At 41.9% G+C, this 20,757-nt stretch overlaps 1 protein-coding gene and 1 pseudogene across 1 annotated transcript; one reads left to right on the forward strand and one right to left on the reverse strand.

The window, feature by feature from the left end:
• The first annotated feature begins 3,998 nt into the window (after window positions 1–3,998).
• On the forward strand, window positions 3,999–5,628 carry LOC147438774 (uncharacterized). The gene is made up of 3 exons (XM_086484755.1): window positions 3,999–4,252; window positions 4,992–5,066; window positions 5,288–5,628. Exons 1-3 carry the CDS (start codon window positions 4,068–4,070, stop codon window positions 5,304–5,306), a joined length of 279 nt encoding a protein of 92 aa, XP_086340881.1. The 5' UTR covers window positions 3,999–4,067; the 3' UTR covers window positions 5,307–5,628.
• Window positions 5,629–10,203: 4,575 nt separating this feature from the next.
• On the reverse strand, window positions 10,204–15,404 carry LOC147438775 (BAHD acyltransferase DCR-like; annotated as a pseudogene).
• Window positions 15,405–20,757: the final 5,353 nt, after the last annotated feature.

The raw sequence follows: 20,757 nt of genomic DNA on the forward strand, positions 1-20,757 counted from the left end.
AAGTCACAAAGTAAAGGTAATTGCCCCAAGGATGGAGTTTGCATGGGCCCACAATTGTCACTATGCACAAGCTGCAACCTGCATGTGGCCCTAACTGATCCATCCTTTGGAAACTTAGAACGCTGCATTTTACCCAAAATAGAGTGTTCATAGACATGTTTGATTGGTCATTCAAGAGACGGCAAAGAAGCAACTATATCATATTTCTGCAAACGCAGCAAATTGGCAAAATTCAGATGACCAAAACGTGCATGCCAAAGTTTTGTATCTGAAATAGCCCTTGAATTTGCAACTGCATTTGCAAAATTTTGTCCACACTTGTCATACAAAGTGAGCTTATACAGCCCACGACACAAGATCCCATATGCAACAATTTCATCACCAAAACTGAGATCATGAATTGTACATCTGTCATCCACAAATTTGACTACAAGTCCAAGTCTAGCAGGTGTAGATACAGACAAAAGATTCTTCTTGATCCCAAGTACATAAAGTGCATCAACAAGTGTGAAAGAACTACCATTTGCAGCAGTAAGCACAATCTTTCCAACTCTCTGAACCGGATAAGAGGCATTGTTGGCACAAGTGACTGAATCCCCATGAGGGATAGACTCGAGAGAGGTGAACAATTCACGATGTGAGGTAGTGTGCTTTGTAGCACCACTGTCGAAATACCACACATGTGAAATCTGTAGCAACTGACATGCATGCATCATGGACAACAGGATTGTAAGTGCACTCTGCACTAAAAGCCCATTCTGCATCAACATCAACATTACAGTCTCCTGTTACAGAAGACTCAAAAATGGCTGCATTTGTAGTGGAACCAACATTTGCAGTGGAACCATTCTCTTTCTTCTTAGCCTCTTTTGCCTTCAACTTAGGACACTGCTTGATCAAGTGATCATTAGCTTTACAATAATGGCAACGCATCTTCTTTTTGCCCTTATCACTAGAATTGCCAGACGAGGTGCTGCCAGCTGAAGCATTGGGAACATAAGTTTTGCCACTCGCAGCAGAACCATAAGAAGTGGCTGCATTGCTATTTACCACCCTTTCTTTGAGAAGCAATAAAAGCCTGTTCAACTGCACACTGTTTAGTCATGTTTTTTCTGGAATGCGACTCTTGCAACAGCAATGTGCATAATGCATCAAACTTGACAACTTCAGGATTTCCTTGGGTCATAAGTCTCCAAGTACTAGCAAAAGTCTGGTAAGAATCTGACAGTCTGCACAAGGGAACTGTTTGAAATGACTTCACCTGCAGAAATAAGTTGCTCATTGATATCCTTGACACCAACAAGAAAAGTCTGGTAAGAATCTGGTAAGGCATCAAGAACAGTCTGCACAAGGGAACAGTTTGAAATGACTTCACCTGCAGAAATAAGTTGCTCATTGATATCCTTGACACCAGCAAGAAAAGTGTCCATATCATCTTCCTCATGCATAATCTTCGACTCTAGCTCTTTACGCAGCAAGGAAATTTTAGCCTCATTGCAGCTTGCATAAAGACCTGCTAGAATATCCCAAGCCTGTTTTGCAGATTTTGCTGAACGAATGTGAGGAACAATGGTGCGCTTCACAGACAACGCAATCAATGCATGAGCTTGTACATCCTTTACATACCAACAAGATTGTTTTGCCGTAGGCAAAACAACTCTAATAGCAGCAATCCTTGCAGCAAGAGCTGCAACATTCTCAACATCGCCTACATCCTTAGAACCAGGACGTACATCAATGCCCTACACAATATTCCAGACGCCCTTTGACACAAGAACGTGTTGCATCATATAAGCCCACATAGGGTAATTGTCCCCATCCAACCTGTCCTCAGCAGCAAACATCTTGAAGACATCTGTGTTGTTGTCAGCCATGATAAATGCTGCACCTGATGTGAAAACTGCCCAAAAAGAGGAGAAACGGAGCGAGAACAACACGTGCTATATAGCAAAAACCGTAGAAGACTATAAGGCACCTGTTATGCAGAAAATGGCACTCACAGAAATTTTGCACAAAATGACAAAATTACCTGTGCAGACCTGCCTGTAGTGGAAACAGAGGTTGAAATGAGCCCGACTCAGAAATATTTGTCGACATACGAATGCTCGCCAAACCTCATTGAAATCGGAGAAAGTGAGCAGGCGTATGCTGGAGCAGCTGGCGACTAAGCCCGGGAGGACGCAATCTGCTCTGATACCAATTGCTGGAATTAGGGTTGCAGGGAAACACACACAGCTTGGAGAAGATGAAGGAAGCTCAAGGCACACAATAGAGTGTGTGTTACTTAGTGTTCAATGGAAAGATAGATAGCCCTAGAGTGATGGACGTATATACAATGCATAGGGGAAAAAACCTCCTAAAGAGGGAAAAAATGCCCCGACGGTCCTAGTGTGTTCACACACATCACTACCACATGTGTATGGTAACACCAACGACAACAACATTGACATTTTCTTCAGGCTCAATTAGGATAGGGACTTGTGCCATCTGCATTGCCAACAATCTCATAGCATCATCAAAAAAATGTGCTGAACGGGCCTGCAAAGGCAACGAGTTTTGTTGATTCGACTCCAAATTAGGCCAACTGATCATCGTTGGAAATCTAATATCTTTTGTCTCAGTAGCACTGGAACAGACCTCTGCCATGGGTTAACCACAGGAAATATATGATCTTTGAGAGTGCTCATCACGTCGGCAAGCATCCGAAGTACCTTCCAGCTTGATGATCTGCAAAATATAAGTAGGGTTTGAAAGGTCTCCGGTACTCCTTTCCGATCTGCCTGGCTTGCTGGTGCACGGGCAAACTGCGCGGAAAAGAATTGGTATGAATCTTGAGAATTATGCATGGGGACCTGCTGCATATCATTTCCATGAACATTGAAGGATGGCCGAGGGCACAGGATTGTTGAATCTACATGAGCTATACTTGGAGTGGCATAATGCTGGCCATAACTAGTTGCACCTGCAGAAACGAGCTTGACATACTGTTCAGCTGGCCACTGGGTCTTGTTGCACATAAAACTGCTATGAGCGCTACGCAGGGAAGGCGCAAGTAGGCTTATAATTAGGTATTGACGCTTCACTACAAAAGAAGGACGATTCCAATATGCAGATGGGGCAAACAGTGACATTGATGAGAAGGCAGTAAGGTCTGCGTTTGATGGTTCTATTAAAGCTCATGTGCGAGCAAAGCCACCATCGCCTATGTACTATCGTCATAGCCTTCTCTCTCTCTCTCTCTCTCTCTCTCTCTCTCTCTCTCTCTCTCTCTCAAATTGTGTTAGAGACAAACCTACAGACAAAGCTCTGAGCTGCTTTGGGAAACCTGCAAACTGCTTGTGGAGAAAATCGAAGTGCTTCTAAGAGCAATCGAGCAACGCAGACTGCTTTTTTAATTCTATTCACTTGGTAGCTTTTCACGCACAGTTTTTTTCTAATTTAGAGCTTTTCATTGCAGCAATGTTTTTTTAAAAAATTTAAATCTACTGCTACACGGTGGCTTCTGCGTTCACATACTGGTGAAAGAGCCTTGGGCTCACCAAGTAAAAAAGTTGTTAAATTTTTTTACGTCCGTAGCCCGTTTGTGAAAGGTGTGGCGGATGTCCGCTTAAGATCCTGTAAATTTGAGCAGACGAGTGCTTTGGGAATCACAAACGTCTGGGGGCGTTCCTCTTCACTATATCACACGGGCATGCTCAAATGGGATCCATGGTGGAGGAGGAAAACGTGGGACGTGTCAATCATGGATCGTCAGATCTGACGTTGCTCCGAATTTACTAATCGGTCCACATTTACAATATGACATACTCGAATCCAATGTATTTCAACGTACGCATGAGGGCGTAGTGGTTAGTGCACATGGCTCGTGGTGGGGAGGTCGGGGGTTCAAGACATGGGGTGCGGATTGACCCGAATTTACCAAATGCCCCGAATTTACAAATGTGCATATGACGACCCAAATCACCTCAGCCGTCGATCCCCGTGCGAGATAGTGTGGAGGTCCTACGTTTGTGAAACGCTAGGATGATTGTCTCAGCATCGAGAGACTTGAGTGAAAGAGAGAGAGAATGGAGGTTCAAGAGCGCACGCCTCCTGTGCAAATCGTAAAGCGGGAGCGCGCGACCACCCCCGCCACCAAGCCTCCGTTCCGCGTCGTAGCGGACGACTCCAAGCCTCTTTTGCGAGATCCTCTGCTAACATCGGACCCCATTGAAACGGAGCAGATCTTGTTGCAGCCTCCTCCTCTAAAGCGGTGAGCTTAAATGAGGTAATCTTTCCAGGTTGTGTGCGCGCGTCTTGTCTGTGAGTGTCACTGTGTGTATGAGAGAGAGAGAGAGAGAGAGAGAGAGAGAGAGAGAGAGAGAGAGTGTTACCACATGTGAAGCTTAGTCACGTTTGAGGGATCGGGCCTGGTGTAGACGACTGGAAGGATTCTAAGGTAGCTGGCTGAGGCGGCAGGCTGGGATTTTAAAGACCAGCCGGTGAGCGTGCAACCCCCCAAGGAGCATGCCGCGTCAGGTCATGCCCCTGCACAATCATGGCTGTCTGGTCGGATCCCTCTGCACAGACTCCTTTTGCATGCAGGATCTGTGCCTTTGTCTGTGGCTCACAGCAGTAACAATTAAGCCTCCCTGAAATTCTCTCCTGGAGTAAATGCAGAGTCTGTCGGCCATACCATGGAAATTCCAGAAACCTGTCCTTGTGTCTTCTCCCTTGATCGGACCTCCATCACCAGGACAGCTTTGTTTTGGCAGGCTTGCTATCCTTAATGCCTTGAAGTCTTCCACCGATAGTCGTGCACATATTGAAGATAGGATCGTCCATGCCCACATGATTTCCTTCCAGATTCTGGACGTTTCTCCGAATAATGCTTTGATCACAACAATGTATAGAAAATGTGGCAGCATGCATGAAGCGATGAGTACTTTTGAGCGCATGGCCACATGCGATGTCATTTCTTGGAACTCATTGATTGCATTTTCGATTTGCAGGACGATCATGAAAAGGCGCTTCTCTACTTCAGGAGGATACAAGAGGATTCTGTGCAACCTGACAATGTTATTTGCGTAAGTGTTGTTTCGGCATGTGCAAATCTGATTGTGCAGGAGGAAAGCATGGACACACACAATTTAGCCACATTGTGTGGATATGATACACATTTAGAGTTGCAAAATGTATTGGGAGTGGCATTGAATGTTTTTATAGCCTCATCACAGTATGACATTTTCTCGTGGACTGCAATGATGCCAGCGTATTTTTGTAACGTTTGGCGTTTGGGATGCTATAGCACAGAAGCTCTACAATGAGATGCTGATGAAAGATATGGTTCCCAGCAGTCAGTTATGTCAGCATTCTTTTTGAGGGAGCGGTTGCGTATGGAAGACCGGGATCCATGCAATCCTTGTTGGGAATGCCATTTTAGTTTTGAAGCTGTGTTGGGCACTGCCTTAATTAACCTGTGTGGTAGGGGTGGCAGCTTAAGGGATTCACACAAATTTTTTTGATCGCTTGACCAATTCGAATGTTGTCTCTTGGAGTGCTTTAGTTGATATCCGTGCACCAAAGATGAACATAAATTGGCACAGCATTTTTTTGTCAAATGCAACAAGAGAACTTTGTTTCAACCCAGCTTACGTTTGTTAGCATAGTTGATACCTGTCAGGAGGAGTCTTCTTTAAATTTAGGTGGTAACTTATGTGAGTGCATTAGTGGCATGCTCGTCATGTGCTGCTACTAGCTGGCAAGCATATTCATGCGGTCATATGTGGTGAACTGAGAGCTGATATTGTAATTGCAAACTCTCTCATAAACTTGTATGGGAAATATGGCGACATCGGAGATGCACAAGGCATCTTTGAGTGCATGCTCGAGAGAGACCGTTTCGTGGAGTGCCATGATTACTTCTTATGCACAGCATGTGGGGGTAAGACCTAATAGCGTCACTTTTGTTAGTGTCATTATGTAGAGTGAGGGGAGCGTTTTGTATGGCATGCAGTCTTGGAAGGAACAACTAGTGACCAATCTAGAAGACCAGACATAGGAACTCTTGCTTTCATGCAGCATACTAGTATGGACACCAAAAATTTCTTTGAATTTGTAGGGAAAACAGTATTAACTCTTAGAGGAGATGGCTAGTGGATATTGTGCATATTCTTGATATGCCTCCGCAGAGCTTGGTACCATCATGTAGGAACACTTTCTAGTCATAGGCTCACAACGGTATCTGTCCATATTGATGTTGAATTGCATAGCATATTGTATGTGCTTAGATGCCTTCTTTTTGCATGCTACTTTCTTTGCATGTATGGCTTGAATAGTATTGTGAATCTGGGAACGCCTACTCAAACCATGTGTATGGTGCTTGTTAACACATTTTTGGGGATTGTGCAAAGATACTCTATTCGGGATGAGAAATTTCAACATCTCTATCAAGATGCCACTTCTTAGTAGTGCAAGGTGGGTTGTTGGGATCGTTGTGAGTTCATTGCAGGAGAAAAGTAAATGTGTCTTCGAGGTTGCAACTATTATATTGATGGACGCTATGCAGCCACAATTGGCTGGTGTGCACCAAGCACAGTGTAAGAAGGCATTCTTTTCTCAAATGCAGCAGTTTAACCTGTTCATCCATGTTTTATTTACTTTGATTGATTCGAGAACTTATCTACTCTAAAATGGGCTGTTGTACTTGCTTTCTCTTCTCTAAGAAAGTTTGGTGATCTTTTCTAATGTCACGTGCACATCCAACCCTATGTGCATGTGGACAAGTTGACTCTTATTTCTAGGCTTTAGGACAACCTATGAAGTGTTCTAGCACCGTTGTGAGCTTGTACACATGACATGCATATCTAGGCACTCTAGAGTAGCTACATACCCTCTGATTGCATAGGAGCACAACACGTGTCTACTAGGTGTAGGCACTGGAGAGTGTTCCGATTAGAACCAAGTCTAGGTTCAATTGCATACAAGGCACCTCTTATTAGTGGTTTCTCAACTTATTAATAAGTGACATCTAGAATCATTTTTGCAAGGTTGTGCAGGGTACGTTTGGGCATTGTCCGAGCCAGCTTGCAATTCCTATGTAAGTGACCTTAGGGGGTCACTTCCAAGCAAGAAGAAGAAGAAGAAAAGTATTCTCAGAACTTGCAATATGAGGAAAAGCACTTGCAATATTTGACATTTTCAACACCTCAGCATTGCCATTGTTTTTCAGCACCTATCGCCAGCGCATCCTACACTTGCCTCCCAACATTTTTTCAGCCACCATTACTCAACAATTCCAACCTAGAACCTTAGCATTTTTCCATAGCAGATTAGGGGTTTTTAGCAATATCAATACTTGTAGATGCACCCGACAACATCAGCGTTTTCAGCCATTATACTAGGTCAATCAACGTTTTTAGCATTTTTCCATAGCAGATTAGGGGTTTTTAGTAGCATCAATACTTGTAGATGCACCCCACAACATCTGTGTTTTCAGCCATCATACTAGATCAATCAATGTTTTTAGAATTCAGCTTATCGGAGCACATTTGCCAACGTTTCCAAATTCAACTCTTAAACCGGCCATCCTTTTTCAATCTTGAGTCCATTGTCGCCATCGACGATAGCCGAGCAGTCCATAGTCTCGTTGCCATTACAGATCTTAGCTAGAATCAAAGAGGTATTTGCTTTAGATTGCACAAGTGTTGATACAATGGTCCTAGATGTTGAGACGTTGACGAGATCTTGCGGTAGATGCTTGGATTTGCGAAGCTAAGGGTTGGAATGCAAAAATGATCTCTCTCTCTCTGACAGAACCTTCACTCACAATGTCATGCTCTTTTCTCTTGTCTATTGGACATCTCTCATGACGTAAAAGAAAATCTCTCATTCAGTAAAAGAAACCTCGAGTTGACATTGAGCACTCATGTGGAGCATTCACCATCAATCACTTTGGTTGCACATTACATTGGTATTAAAGCTCTTTGGTAATGTTCGGTATTATCACTCGAGAAAAGAACCTAAAGAATTTTTTCTCAAAGAATTTGTGTTTGGACCATGGACTTAGTAGCAACTCCCACCCTTAGTCCGTCGCGCATTAGGTGTGTTCTCGTTTTATTGCTTTGTCTTAAGGGCAATTAAGCCATTAAGAACCTCAAATCTTTTTTGCTTGTTTAAGATTGTATGTAACCCAAGGCCACTTGGGCGTGTCGATCTTTCTAATCTGTGTTTTGAAGAGTGAGAGATAGTCTAGAAAAGAAGGGCTTGTTCAACCTCGCCGTTCCTCTTTTTCACTCATTGAGAGCGGGCCTTGCGTATTGCGGCAAGCCAATTGGTGTGAGGTGGAAAAAAGAAACCTTGGTGTAAGCGAAAGATTGCCAAGGGGTGAACCTATAGAAAGGAGTTGAGCTTGGGTAAGAGAAAAGCCTTGTTAAGTGTTGATTGCAAGCAGTACCCTAAGAACCCCAAGTGCCCAAGTATCCCAAGAACCCAAGTACCCTAAGTACCCAAGTACTCATTGCATGGTCATCACTAGAAGCGAAATGCATACTTTGCATGAAGGTGATGAGAGTGAAATGGGAGGAGTCCCTACACCAGGAGGAAGGTTTCCAGATCCTCCTCTATCCCTATCTACGCCACATATTACATTAAATGCTATGGAGACTTTGATTAAGTCCATGATGGAGATGATGCTACAACAAGAGGGTCAGGGGGCCGCCATGAAAAAGGAGCGTGAAGAACGAAGGGAAGCTCAACGTATAGCGGTTGAAGAAAAGAGAGTGGCTATGGAACTAGAGTGTGAGCAAGCATGTGAAGCTCAACATGTAGTGACCGAACAAAAGCGGGGAGCTATGGAGCAAGAGCGTGGAGCGCAGTGAGATCAATGCTTAAAGAGTTGACGGTTCTACAAGTATTCTCCTTGAAGAGCGAACCACTCAAGAAGGCCGGTGAGTCATCACGTAGCGTAGGTATAGACGACTCCTTCAACAAGTCATTGAGAAGTTAACTTTCAGTAAGTATGATGGTAAGATTGATGCTTTTGTGATTAATTCTTGGTTGCATCAATTTAATGCTACTTTGCGACTAGCAAGATAAACAATAACAATAAAGTTTTGAATGTTGCCATGTATTTGTCGGGTGATGCCATTAATTGGTATTAGGCCTAGCAAGAGGCACAGATGGTCGATCACCTTGATCGTGCTGCGGATGGTGAGCCTTTGTCTTTCAATTGGGTCGACTTCCAAGACAAGCTCATGGCTTGTTTTATGCCACTGCAGTACCTTGATCGGATGAAAGAAGATTGGAGAGGCCTCAAGAAAAATGGCACTCCTGTTATGTCGTTTTCTAAAAGTTTTGTACATGTGTGTTCAATTGCGCAAGTTGGGAGGATCACAAGGAGGTTTTCCTCTTTGGTTAAGACAAGTACATCGAATACAATGTGCAAGTCTTCAACCCAAAGGACTACATTGACGCCGTTAGAAACGCTCTCGCACAAGATATGAAGCATAAGTTGAACAAGTCAAGTACCCCCAAGATTGATAGAATGATAAGAACAACGGTAATTCTTCCTCTTCTCAGCCTTCCACTATACTTGGAGCACAAAACCCTTTACCTTAAAGTGGGAATAAAGGAACGGATAAAACTCAAGAAATCCCTAAGTTGATACCTGGTGAAAAATCTGCTTAAGGAATAATAGGAGTATGGTTAAGTCTTGCAGAACAAACTCAGTATGGAAAAGAAGAAAGATGTTTTTAGTGTCACACTAAAGGTCACATGAAAAGAGATTGTTCTAAGAAAGCACCCAAAAAACCCACAAAAGCATCCATAGAAGATATCTAGATGAGTCTCTCATGAAATGTTATGGTCATGTGAATGGTCAACGTATTGTTTGTTTGATCCTAATAGTATGCATGATGTGGTTAGTGATACTCTTGTGAAGAGAGCACATTTAGAAGCTATTCCAATGGATCCCATTGTGGTTTCTAGATTTGCTCTTGGCATGCAATCCTCACTCACACATGAATGCCGTGCTGTTACAATCTCAATTCAAAACACAGGGTTTCGTGCTTAAGTTTTTCATTTCTCCTATGTCTGGATGTGATATGATTTTTGGAATGAAGTGATTTAAATTTTTTGATTCACAAGTTAATTGGAAAGAAAACACTCTCTCTTGGGGTCGAAAGTGCCTCTTGTGGTTATTTGATGTGAGAATAATATTTCATCTTAGTCATTAATCTCATGTTTTGAAAGAGAACATGAAAGAGGATAAAGCATGCAGTCCCATATAGTCTCTCTTAGTACACAGTCCCATAGTCTGGAAAAGAATCAATCATTGCATGTTAAGGAACCTCTCTCTATTATTCCTTCTCTACAGTTCCAGAAGCATTTTTTGCATGATAGAGAGAATTGTTTGTAAGGATCATCAAGCCTTCAAGCGGCTTCAGTCTATGTTGAGTGCACCTTGGAGTGGCCGTCAAGCTTGATGATTCTATTCTTGTGAGCAATTTGGTGGTTTTATTGATTATATTCATGGTAAATCTAACCCTATTGCAAATACGATCTGTTAGGACATATCTTGGCTCTCGAGTCGAAGTCCAGGATACCCATTCAAGAAGTATCGTTTGTTCGCATGGAAAGTCAATATGCATTTTTCGAGTTCTCTCATTTGTGATAATCTCTCGTATTTTTGTCATCGTCTTTGTGTATTACTTTCTCATAGAAAAGCCATATTGCATGATGCACATAATTCACTCACGGATGACAACATAAGCATGAACAAGGCTCTCAAAAAGGTAGAAAGTCTGCATTCAAGGAATACACGATGTTTCATCATTGTAGGTCATGTCAATATGTCATTCCTTGGCAAAACACAGTCATCGCACAAGTATTAACATGATTATCCATCAAGCATTGGTATTCCCTTTATGGTTTGCCAAAGTCGATAGTTTTAGGTAAAAAAGTCAAGTTTAGATCCCATTCTTGGCATGAACTCGTTGAAAGGTTTGACACTTTGCCACATTTTTCATTTGCATTCCATCCACATATAATGTAGGTGCTTTTTCTCGTATTTCAGATACTGAGGGGTACTTTTCTTCTTCTTCTTCTTGCTTGGAGTGACCCCCCTAGGGTCACTTATATAGGAATTTCAGACTGGGTGAGCAGTACCCAACTAGGCCCTCCACGACCTTGTCACTTATTAATAAGTTGAGAAACCACTACTGAGAGGTGCATCGTATGCACTTGAACCTAGGCTTGGTTCTTATGGGAACACTCCCCGATGCCTACACCTAGTAGACATGTGTTGTGCTCTTGTGCACTCGGAGGGTATGCAACTACTCTGTGCCTCGACATGTGCGTCCTGCATACAGGCGCACAAGGGTGCCAGAACACTTCTTAGGTTGTCCTAAACCGTAAAAAAAGCATAGACACATACGTTTTGTTACTTTGTGACTAAAAAGGGTCTATGCTTCCTTGCGTTTCCAGCACTTCAACATCGTCAGCGTTTCCCAAGCATCAACCATCGTTTTTCAGCACCTATCGTCAGCATTCCCACACCTACCTCCAACATTTTCCCAGCCACCATTGCCGAGCGATTCTAGCCCAGAACCTCAACGTTTTTCCTCAGCAGATTAGCATTTTTCAGCAGCATCAATATTTGTAGATGTAGCCTGCAACATCAATGTTTTCTGCCATTGTAGCAGATCATCCGACGTTTTTAGAATTCAGCCCATCGTAGCAGGTCAACTAGCATTTTCAAATTCAGCCCTCCGAGTCATTATTTTTTAGTTTTCAGCCAATCGCCGCCATCAACGATAGTAGATCAACCTATAGCCTTGTTGCCATTGTAGAGAGCCCAGCCAGAATCCTTAGCGTTTTTGCATTCTAGCCCTTAGCCTCGCAGATCCAAGCGCATACTACAAGATCCCATCAGCATCTCAACATCTAGGACCATTGTATCAACATTTGTGCAATCTAAAGCAAATACCACTCTAGTGATAGAGAGGGGGATCCTTGGAGGAGAGACCCCATCTGGTGTTAGTCTCTCTCTCTCTCTCTCAATGTCATTCTCCTTTCTCTCTAGTCTATTGCACATCTCTCATGAAGCAAAAGGAAATCTCTCATTTAAGAAAAGGAACCTTGAGTATACACTTAGCACTCATCTTGAGCGTTCACCTTCAATCACTTCCGCCATACATTACACCCAAAGAAGCCTTACACACTTGTCTTGTCATAAGTAGGACTTGAAGCATATTAGATTGCTAATTAGAACCTAAAAAATTAGAGAGTATAAGCTCAATCGCCAAATAGCCCACAAATTTGGCATGTAGATTTGTTAGTACTGGCCGACGTTTTTGGATTTGAGCTCAAAGAAGTTGCTATAGAAAGCTAGGCACTGAGCTGAAATTATTGAGCTCTATTGCCAACTAGTCTTGCTTGGTGGGCGTTGCTATAAAACCTAACATGACATACAAAAATTGACATCAAGCATCTAGCATTGAAGTAAACGAAGTACAAAGCGCTTTGATGAATTTTTAAAAAGAATCGCGTATATGATGACTAATTGCCTCTATAGCTATCTATAAAATGGTTCAATCTCACAGCATTGATGAACTTTTAAAAATGAAATATATGTGTATTTATTCTCCAAATTAAGTGTAGTCAATTTTCGCTTATTTCTCATAGAGAGAGAGAGAGAGAGAGAGAGAGAGAGAGAGAGAGAGAGAGAGAGAGAGAGAGAGAGAGAGAGTTACGTGTTGTGGCAGTCGGAGGGAGAAAGGATTCCTAGATGTCGATTACACAACCTAGTGCAAAATTTATTTGAGGAAGAAAACACAAGGAGAACGTTGGGCTACAATATATAAGATGCATTATCAAAGAAAGATGTACGTAGATTCACATTAACCACCCAGGAGTAAAGTAAACATGTGTAGAGTGCATTGAGTACTGTAATACATAATTTGAATTGCCGAACTGTGAAAAAGAAGTGCGTGTGTATTTGATGTATAGATTCAATGACCGAGATTGAGCATGCACTAGCGAGGAAAACATATGGCTAAACTAAACTTAAGGAAGAATTGACAAACTCAAAATATATAGAAAGCATCAATATACTAAAAATTGAAATGCACTACCAACCTGGTAATTGTGTATGGGTGTCATCCAATTGTGCAAGTCGGAGGATAATGTCTGAATCAAGCTACATAAAAGCAATGTGAATAGTTGAACATTTTGTTTTTCAGTTAGAAACAAAGTGAAAATGCTAAATATACAATGCACACCATGTAGAAGTGCCATATAAAAGTATGGTGGAGAGTTGGACTCTGGCCTCTTCAAAAACTTTAAGGAACAGAAGTTGTGCCTTGCCCCGTAGCATTTATGTGTTGCGCCAAGAAAACGTATAAGCATAGGGAATTGGATACAAATAATGGACCTTGCAACGTTGTCGAGCTGGAGTCATGCTAGAGGATCACGAGCTTGGAAAGATCACGAAGGTTGCATATCATTTTTATAGAGCATGCTTTTCATCGCGCCACTTTTCATAGTTGAAGGGAAAGTGAACCCTGGCGAAGGAAACCTCTTGCCGAGTCAAGGAGATGAAGGGCGAAGCGACCTTGGGAAAGTATCCAGCTCCAAGGCAAGCCAAGATGCATGATGGATGCCGCATCCAATTTTGAGTTCTCCGTGCAACCTCTGTTCATTGCGTTGCTTTTATTGACGCTATTGATCATTATGTTTTTCCTTTTTTTTAAAAAGTAATGTGGCAGCTTGTGGGCTCAAAGAGCAAAAAAACAACCTTTGACTCACCAAGTGAAGAAGCTAATTTTTTTACTCTCATCCACATCTGTAGCTTCTATCATATGCCTCCACATATGAGCATTAAGGGCTTGCAAGGATGAAAAGGGTGCATGGCATGTAGGGTAAGAGGCAATTGCCATGTTCTTGAGATTTCTCGCCATTTCAGATGTGAAGTGAAAATTGTGTTGTGTTAATTCCATGTGACTTCCAGCACCTTCTAGAAAAGGAGGTCCGGATTTGTCATTTTCTTCTTTTGCACATGGTGGTGGCAAGATGATCTTGTCAAGGCCCAATGCTTCACTCATATGTACCGGGTTCATCGAGAGAGGAACCGCTCTTGTACACTCACCCATGACTTCATAAAGTGCCATAGTGAGCTTCTGTCTGCCACTATGTGACTATGCCCAATCCCTAGAACAAAGCCCTCATCGTTTGAAAATCTTGTGACTTGCACAGGAAGTTGCAATAACACTTGATATCTCTTGAGCGAAAGGATGTACAGACCTGGCAAAGCCTAAAGGACCAAACAATCCTAGAACTCCGAACTTTTCCCTTGAGGATTAGTCACAACAAGATGAGTATCGTCATGCAAAGTGGGATTTCATTGATTCTAGACAACAAAGACCCTTGTTCATTTCACCATACAAAAGTGCTTCTCTTCAGCTCTTCTATATAGGCACTCATTGTTTTTTCCCATCTTTGAGCATCTTGGCCACTCCAACCATTTATTTGGTGTAGTTTTTGTGTTATTTTCCAATCTAATCAACTCATATTCCTTTGTCTACATTGTTCACAAATAAAATTCAACCACATAATTGCAGGGAAGACTGCTTGCACAGAGAGAAGAGGTAGGTCCGGACCGCTCCATCTGACGACATCTCCATGAGGAGCCATGTTCTCGAAGAATGGTTGATACAAGATCCCATCATTCTCCAAGGTGGAGAAGGATAGATTGACATGAGCATCTATGAAAGGCACACCTGCATCATTGCAAATTGCAATCCAAGGCAAGGCGACTGTTCTCCGTGCAACCTTTGTTCATTGTGCTGCTTTTGTTCAACGCTAATATGTACGGACCTGCCAAAGTCTAAAGGATCAAACATTCCTAGAATTCTGAAATTTTCTCTTGAGTATTAGTCAAAACAAGATGAGTATTGTCAAGCAAAGTGGGATTTTACCGATTCCAGATAGCAAAGACCCTTGTTCATTTCACTATACAAAAGTGCTTCTCTTCAGCTCTTCTATGCAGGCACTCGTTGTTTTTTTGCATGTTTGAGCATTTTGGCCACTCGAGCCATTTATTTCCGTGTTATTTTTTAATCTAATCAACTCATATTCCTCTGTCTACATTGTTCACAAATAAAATTCAACCACAGAATCACAAGGAAGAGTAACTACACAAAGAGAAGAGGTAGGTCCGGATGGCTCCATTCGACGACATCTCCATGAGGAGCTACGTTCTTGAAGAAGGGCTGATACTGGAACCCATCATTCTTCAAGGTGGAGAAGGGAAGATCTACATAAGCCTCTATGAACGACACACATGCATCATTGCAATCCAGGGCAAGATGGCCGTTCTCCATGCAACCTTTATTCATTGTGCTGCTTCTGTTGTTGCTGCTGATCATTACATTTTTCCTTTTTTTTTTTAATGCCACATGGCCGCTTGTGGGCTCAAAGAGCCAAAAAGTGACATGTGGCTCACCAAGTAAATAGCCCACAAATAGGTCTGCTAGAACTGACTGAAGATTCTGGATTTGAGCTTAAAGAAGCCGATATAGAAAGCTAGGGTCTTTTGATCTTGTGTGTTTAAAGTCCTAGTTCTTTATTTCCCTTTGGTTCTTACTATCCCTAAGACCAAGTAACCATTTTGATCATTTATGGTTGTTTTTGTTGGAGTTAGAGCCTAGATCTTTCCATGGAACCCCCCCTCCAAGTCAATCATCTACGTGTCCATGTTTTTATCACTTATGCACCTACTATATTCAAGCTTTACCTTTAATCATTGTTTGAGGATTGACCGAATGGGCATCCACCTGGTCAGACACGTAGCCGGACACCACATTTGTAGTCTATTATTTTGCCGAGCTAGTGTACGTAGTGATACTCTATGTAAATCCTAATTCTATTGTAACAGGTCAATTCCCTGAGTTGTAATTCTGTCATGACAATGTAAAGGTCCATGTGAACTGGCCACTGGCCATTTAGAATGTCCTAGGTTTAAAGGTCAATATCTCTAATGTGAAAGGGGGCTTATCTTTTGAAGAAGAAGGGAGCTCTGAAAACGTATGCTCAAGCTACAAAGCTTTTCCAACTTGTAATCGACTTTTTTAATGATTAGGTAATCAGTTTTCCATTCCGAAACTTGCATTGTGTTCCTCTTTCCATGCTCTTTCAATTAAGTGTAAGCATTGTTAGTTGTACGTGGTTCGCGGCTATGAGTTTGTGAGTCTTAATTGCATATTTGAGTGCTTAAATCATTGTTTTTAATCTTTTTGACATTGTAAGCATTGTTAGTTGTACTGTGGTTCGCGGCTACGAGTTTGTGAGTCTTAATTGCAGACTTAAGTGCTTAAATCATTGTTTTTAATCTTTTTGACCATAGGAGAGTGTTCCTAGACCACAAGGCAACCAATCTCGATAGTTCTGTTGCAATTTTCATGACCTTTTTCATGATGGATTGTGATTTTGTCACCTTGTTGGATTGCGATCAGACTTGGTAGGACAGTGCCCCTAGGTGTCCTAGACCTCCTACTGTTTCGTTGCATTTCGAGTCCGATTGAGTGCCAAAATAGCGTGATGACCTAGAGTTGTGAGAAAGGACATAGGCAGATTTTCCTGATCATTGAGTGTTGATTTGCTTGTTGAGTTGGTGTATTTGCTTGTTAAGTTTCACTTCTTGTGTTCGTTCGAGTCACTTCCCTGAGTATTGACATTATGGTAGTGCCAGATCGCTATGCTACAGGCGTAGGTTGCGGCGACTTGCTAACATTGGTGTCGCTACCGGGGATATGATCTTTAGATGGTGAGTGACCTAGTGCACATTTAGAGCATTCTTTTTTGAAGATTTATCTCTCCATTCAATCTACACCTTAGCAGGAAGCAGCTAGACACGGAGTTGAGTGCTTGGTAGAGTCTAGGAGTTGAGGACTTGTTAGATCTATTCTCGAGAGGTAAAAAGGGTTGTGAGTGAGATAGCCAAAAGCATTTCATTCTTCAATTTTCTCTATGCTTTCAAAGTGCTGTATCGTTTTCCGTTTCAACTTTATTTTGTATCGTGTTTGTTTTTATTTCATGTTTCATTTCAGTACTTAGGAATAGGAAGCAGAAACTACCACCATCAAATTTGGACTAAAAGATTGAGGGAAAAAAGGGTGAAAACCATATTGTGGTGGAAATGACTATAATTCTGAAATCTTAAAAATTTGATGGTAGAGAGCTCAAAAGTGATCCAAATTCAAAAATTTGTGGATCAAGGGCATCAACATACTCTCTAGAATCAATTTAGAGTTTGACCAGATTCTGTGGAGGAACATAGATCGCGGTCCATGTACCCTAGAGACCAATTTTGCAAAAAAGTGATGAGTGACATTATGCATCAGTGGGATATTGATCTGATCAAGTTTGTTTGAGAGAAAAACTTAAAAATCACATTAAAATTGGATGCTAGGGTAAAAATAGCAAAACAAGCATTGTAGACACAAGATTTGGGGGTTTTCAACCTTTTGGGATCCAAATTAAAAAAGGGGTGAGATTTGACTTGTACAGGGAATAGAGAACCATCATAACAAAATTCATAAAAAAATATTGTCAAACATGGATCGCGATCCATGTACCTTTTGACATTTGAGGATGATATTTGACAAGTATATCCCTAATAACTAGTGGAACAACTTTGCCGAAAGGAACCATAGCAAAAAACTGAGAAAAATGGGTCAAAATAGCCAAATACAGAAACTAGTCAAAAACTGCATGGCAGACAAAAGAACTCACTTTTGACTAGCAAAAAGTCCAAATTCAAAAAGAAGTGGTGGAGTAGACTACTGACACTGCAGGTAATCATCAAGCCAAATTTGGTGTTCATATGTGATGGAACATGGATCGCAATCCATGTACCTCATTAAAAATTTTGCCTGAGATTTGAGCAGTAGGTAGTTGAGACATAGACAAGCACTTTTCTTGAAAGAGCCATATGCAAAAACATTGCAAACAGTTGGTCAAAAGAGCAAAAATCAGAACCTTCTTAAAACCGCCATAGTAGACTGTAGAAGTCAGTTTTACTTGGGCAAAACTGATCCAAATTCTGAATTTTTTTATGGAGCAAGCTATAAACATCACAAGCTATCAGTAAACCAAAATACAGATCCAAAAGTGGTGGAACATGGATTGCGATCCATGTACCCTTGAGGAATTTTTTGACAGAAACTTTTTCAGCCTGTAGCAGAGACCATTGTGAACAAAAGTCCCCAAAGAATTTTTGACAAAAAAGTTCAAAAAGTGGGTGAAAAGAGCCAAAAGCAGTTCAAGGTGAAAACCCTAAAACAAACCTAGGGATTGACATTTGTCTGAGCTAAAAAAGTCCAAATCACAAAAAATCATATAGTCGGGACCAATAGACCAAGGGCAAGCTGTGTGTCAAGTCTCATTACTATCCGACACATAGGAACATGGATCGCGATCCATGTTCCTTTGTCACAGACTAATACCATATTTGTACCATAGCTAGAGCCCATCACAAGGAATCTAGTGGTCTTTTAAAAACTAAATTTGGATATCAAAAACTAGACATAAAACCAAAACTGCCAAGTACTCTGAGCAAGTGCCAAAATTGACCTAATTTTCAATCCAAAGGTTCATTTTCAAAAAATTTAATACCATTGGACCTACTAATCATGTTGAATCTGTGTTGGAATTAGGGTTGCAGAGAAACGCACATAGCTTGGAGAAGATGAAGGAAGCTCAACGCACACAACTGAGAGTGTATTACTTAGTGTAAAATGGAAAGATAGATAGCCCTAGAGTGATGGACGTATATACAATGCACGAGGGAAAAAACCTCCTAAAGACGGAAAAAATGCCCCGGCGGTCCTAGTGTGTTCACACACATCACTACCACATGTATATGGTAACAAATCCCCCTTGGAGTGATGCGGTGAACGAGAGCTGGCCCATGAGTAAAGGGAAGTGCCATGCCTTGAGGACATGATCAGTCCACAAAGGGGAGTAAGCCCAAAGCTTTGTGGAAAGCTTCGAGCTTCTCACGAGACAAAGCCTTTGTGAAAAGATCTGCAAGGTTCTCCTGTGTTGGCACATGAGCCAAGCTGATCTCTCCTGCTGAGAGCCTCTCCCTGACCTAGTGTTAATGCACCTCAATGTGCTTTGTGCGAGCATGAAAACTGGGTTCCTCGCAAGTGCCAATGCGCTATAACTGTCAATGTAGATAGTATTGGCAGTGTCCTATCCAACACCCAAATCATCCATAAGGCGTCTGAGCCATACACACTCAACCATAGCTGTGAAGACTTCCCTATACTCAGTCATAGCAGGTTGCTTCTTGCTCAACCATGATATACATGAACTGCCAGGCATGAAACAAAAACCACTTGTGGACACTCGCGTGTCAACCAGCCCACCAATCTGAGTCTGAAAAAGCATGTAAGTCTGGCAGCAATGATCTCCCCTTGGGATAAAAGAAGCCAAGATGTAAAGTGCCACTAAGGTAGCGGAAAATCCTCTTGACAGCTTGCCAATGCTTAGACCCTGGGCTATGCATAAAGCTGCTGACGTGTAAGACAACAAACTGAATATCCGGCCTTGTGTTGCATACATAAATGAGGCATCCATTGACAGTTTGGTAAAGAGCGACATCAGCAGGATCGCCAGCATCATGTAGACTCAACTTCAAACCTGTTTCCATAGGAGTGGCAATAGGTTTGCAATCCTCAAGTCCAAACTTACATAGCAATGTCTCTATGTAACTATTCTGACACAAGGCAATACCACCATCATACTGCTTAAACTGTATACCCAAGTAATGATGCAACAGTCCCAAATCTTTTATCTTGAAAGTAGCATTCAAATCAGCCTTGACTTCAGCAATATGTCTCTCATTTGGTCCAGTGATTAAGAAGTCATCTGCATAAAGAACCACAATGAGAAGTACATCACCCTCACGCTTTACAGACAATGTGTTTTCCTGTTGGATTGTTACGAAAGCCTTGTTTGACCAAATGAGTGTCAGATTTCTCATACCAAGCACGAGGAGATTGCTTCAACCCATACAAAGCCTTCTTACATTTGCACACTTTTTCCTCTTGTCCTTTCTTGAAAAAACCACGAGGCTACGTTACATACACTTCCTCAAATATGTCACCATTTGAGAAAGCAGTAACAAGATGTACATCCCAACCAAAATGAGTTGCCAATGCACATAGAAAATGCACAGTAGTCATACGACAAGTGGGAGCAAAAGTCTCTTCATAATCTATGCCTTTTTGCTGTGCATAACCCTTTGCAACAAGTCGAGCCTTATCGCGACCGATCTCACCATCTAACTTGCGTTTCAACTGTAAACCTGTTGGAATTAGGGTTGCAGAGAAACACACACAACTTGGAGAAGACGAAGGGAGCTCAAGGCACACAATAGAGAGTGTGTTACTTAGTGTGCAATGGAATGATAGATAGCATGGGCGTAAATACAATGCACGGGGTAAAAAACATCCTAAAGAGGGAAAAAATGCCCCGGCGGTCCTAGTGTGTTCACACACATCACTACCACATGTATATGGTAACAAATACCCCCCGGAGTGATGCGGTGAACGAGAGCTGGCACATGAGTAAAGGGAAGTGCCATGCCCTGAGGACAGGATTAGTCCACAAAGGGGAGTAAGCCCAAAGCTTTGCGGAAACCTTCAAGCTTCTCACTAGACAATGCCTTTGTGAAAAGATCTGCAAGGTTGTCTTGTGTTGGCACATAAGCCA

This window comes from Adiantum capillus-veneris, chromosome 16, assembly GCF_014529385.1.
Source record: "Adiantum capillus-veneris isolate H3 chromosome 16, ASM1452938v2, whole genome shotgun sequence".
Lineage (NCBI taxonomy): Eukaryota > Viridiplantae > Streptophyta > Polypodiopsida > Polypodiales > Pteridaceae > Adiantum > Adiantum capillus-veneris.

What these genes read in the sequence shown, in the direction of transcription:
- LOC147438774 (XM_086484755.1), top strand. Translation starts at nt 4,068, where the DNA reads ATGGAGGTTCAAGAGCGCACGCCTCCTGTGCAAATCGTAAAGCGGGAG. An exon ending in CAGCCTCCTCCTCTAAAGCG is followed by an intron (nt 4,253 to 4,991) that starts GTGAGCTTAAAT and finishes TTCGATTTGCAG; the next exon opens with GACGATCATGAAAAGGCGCT.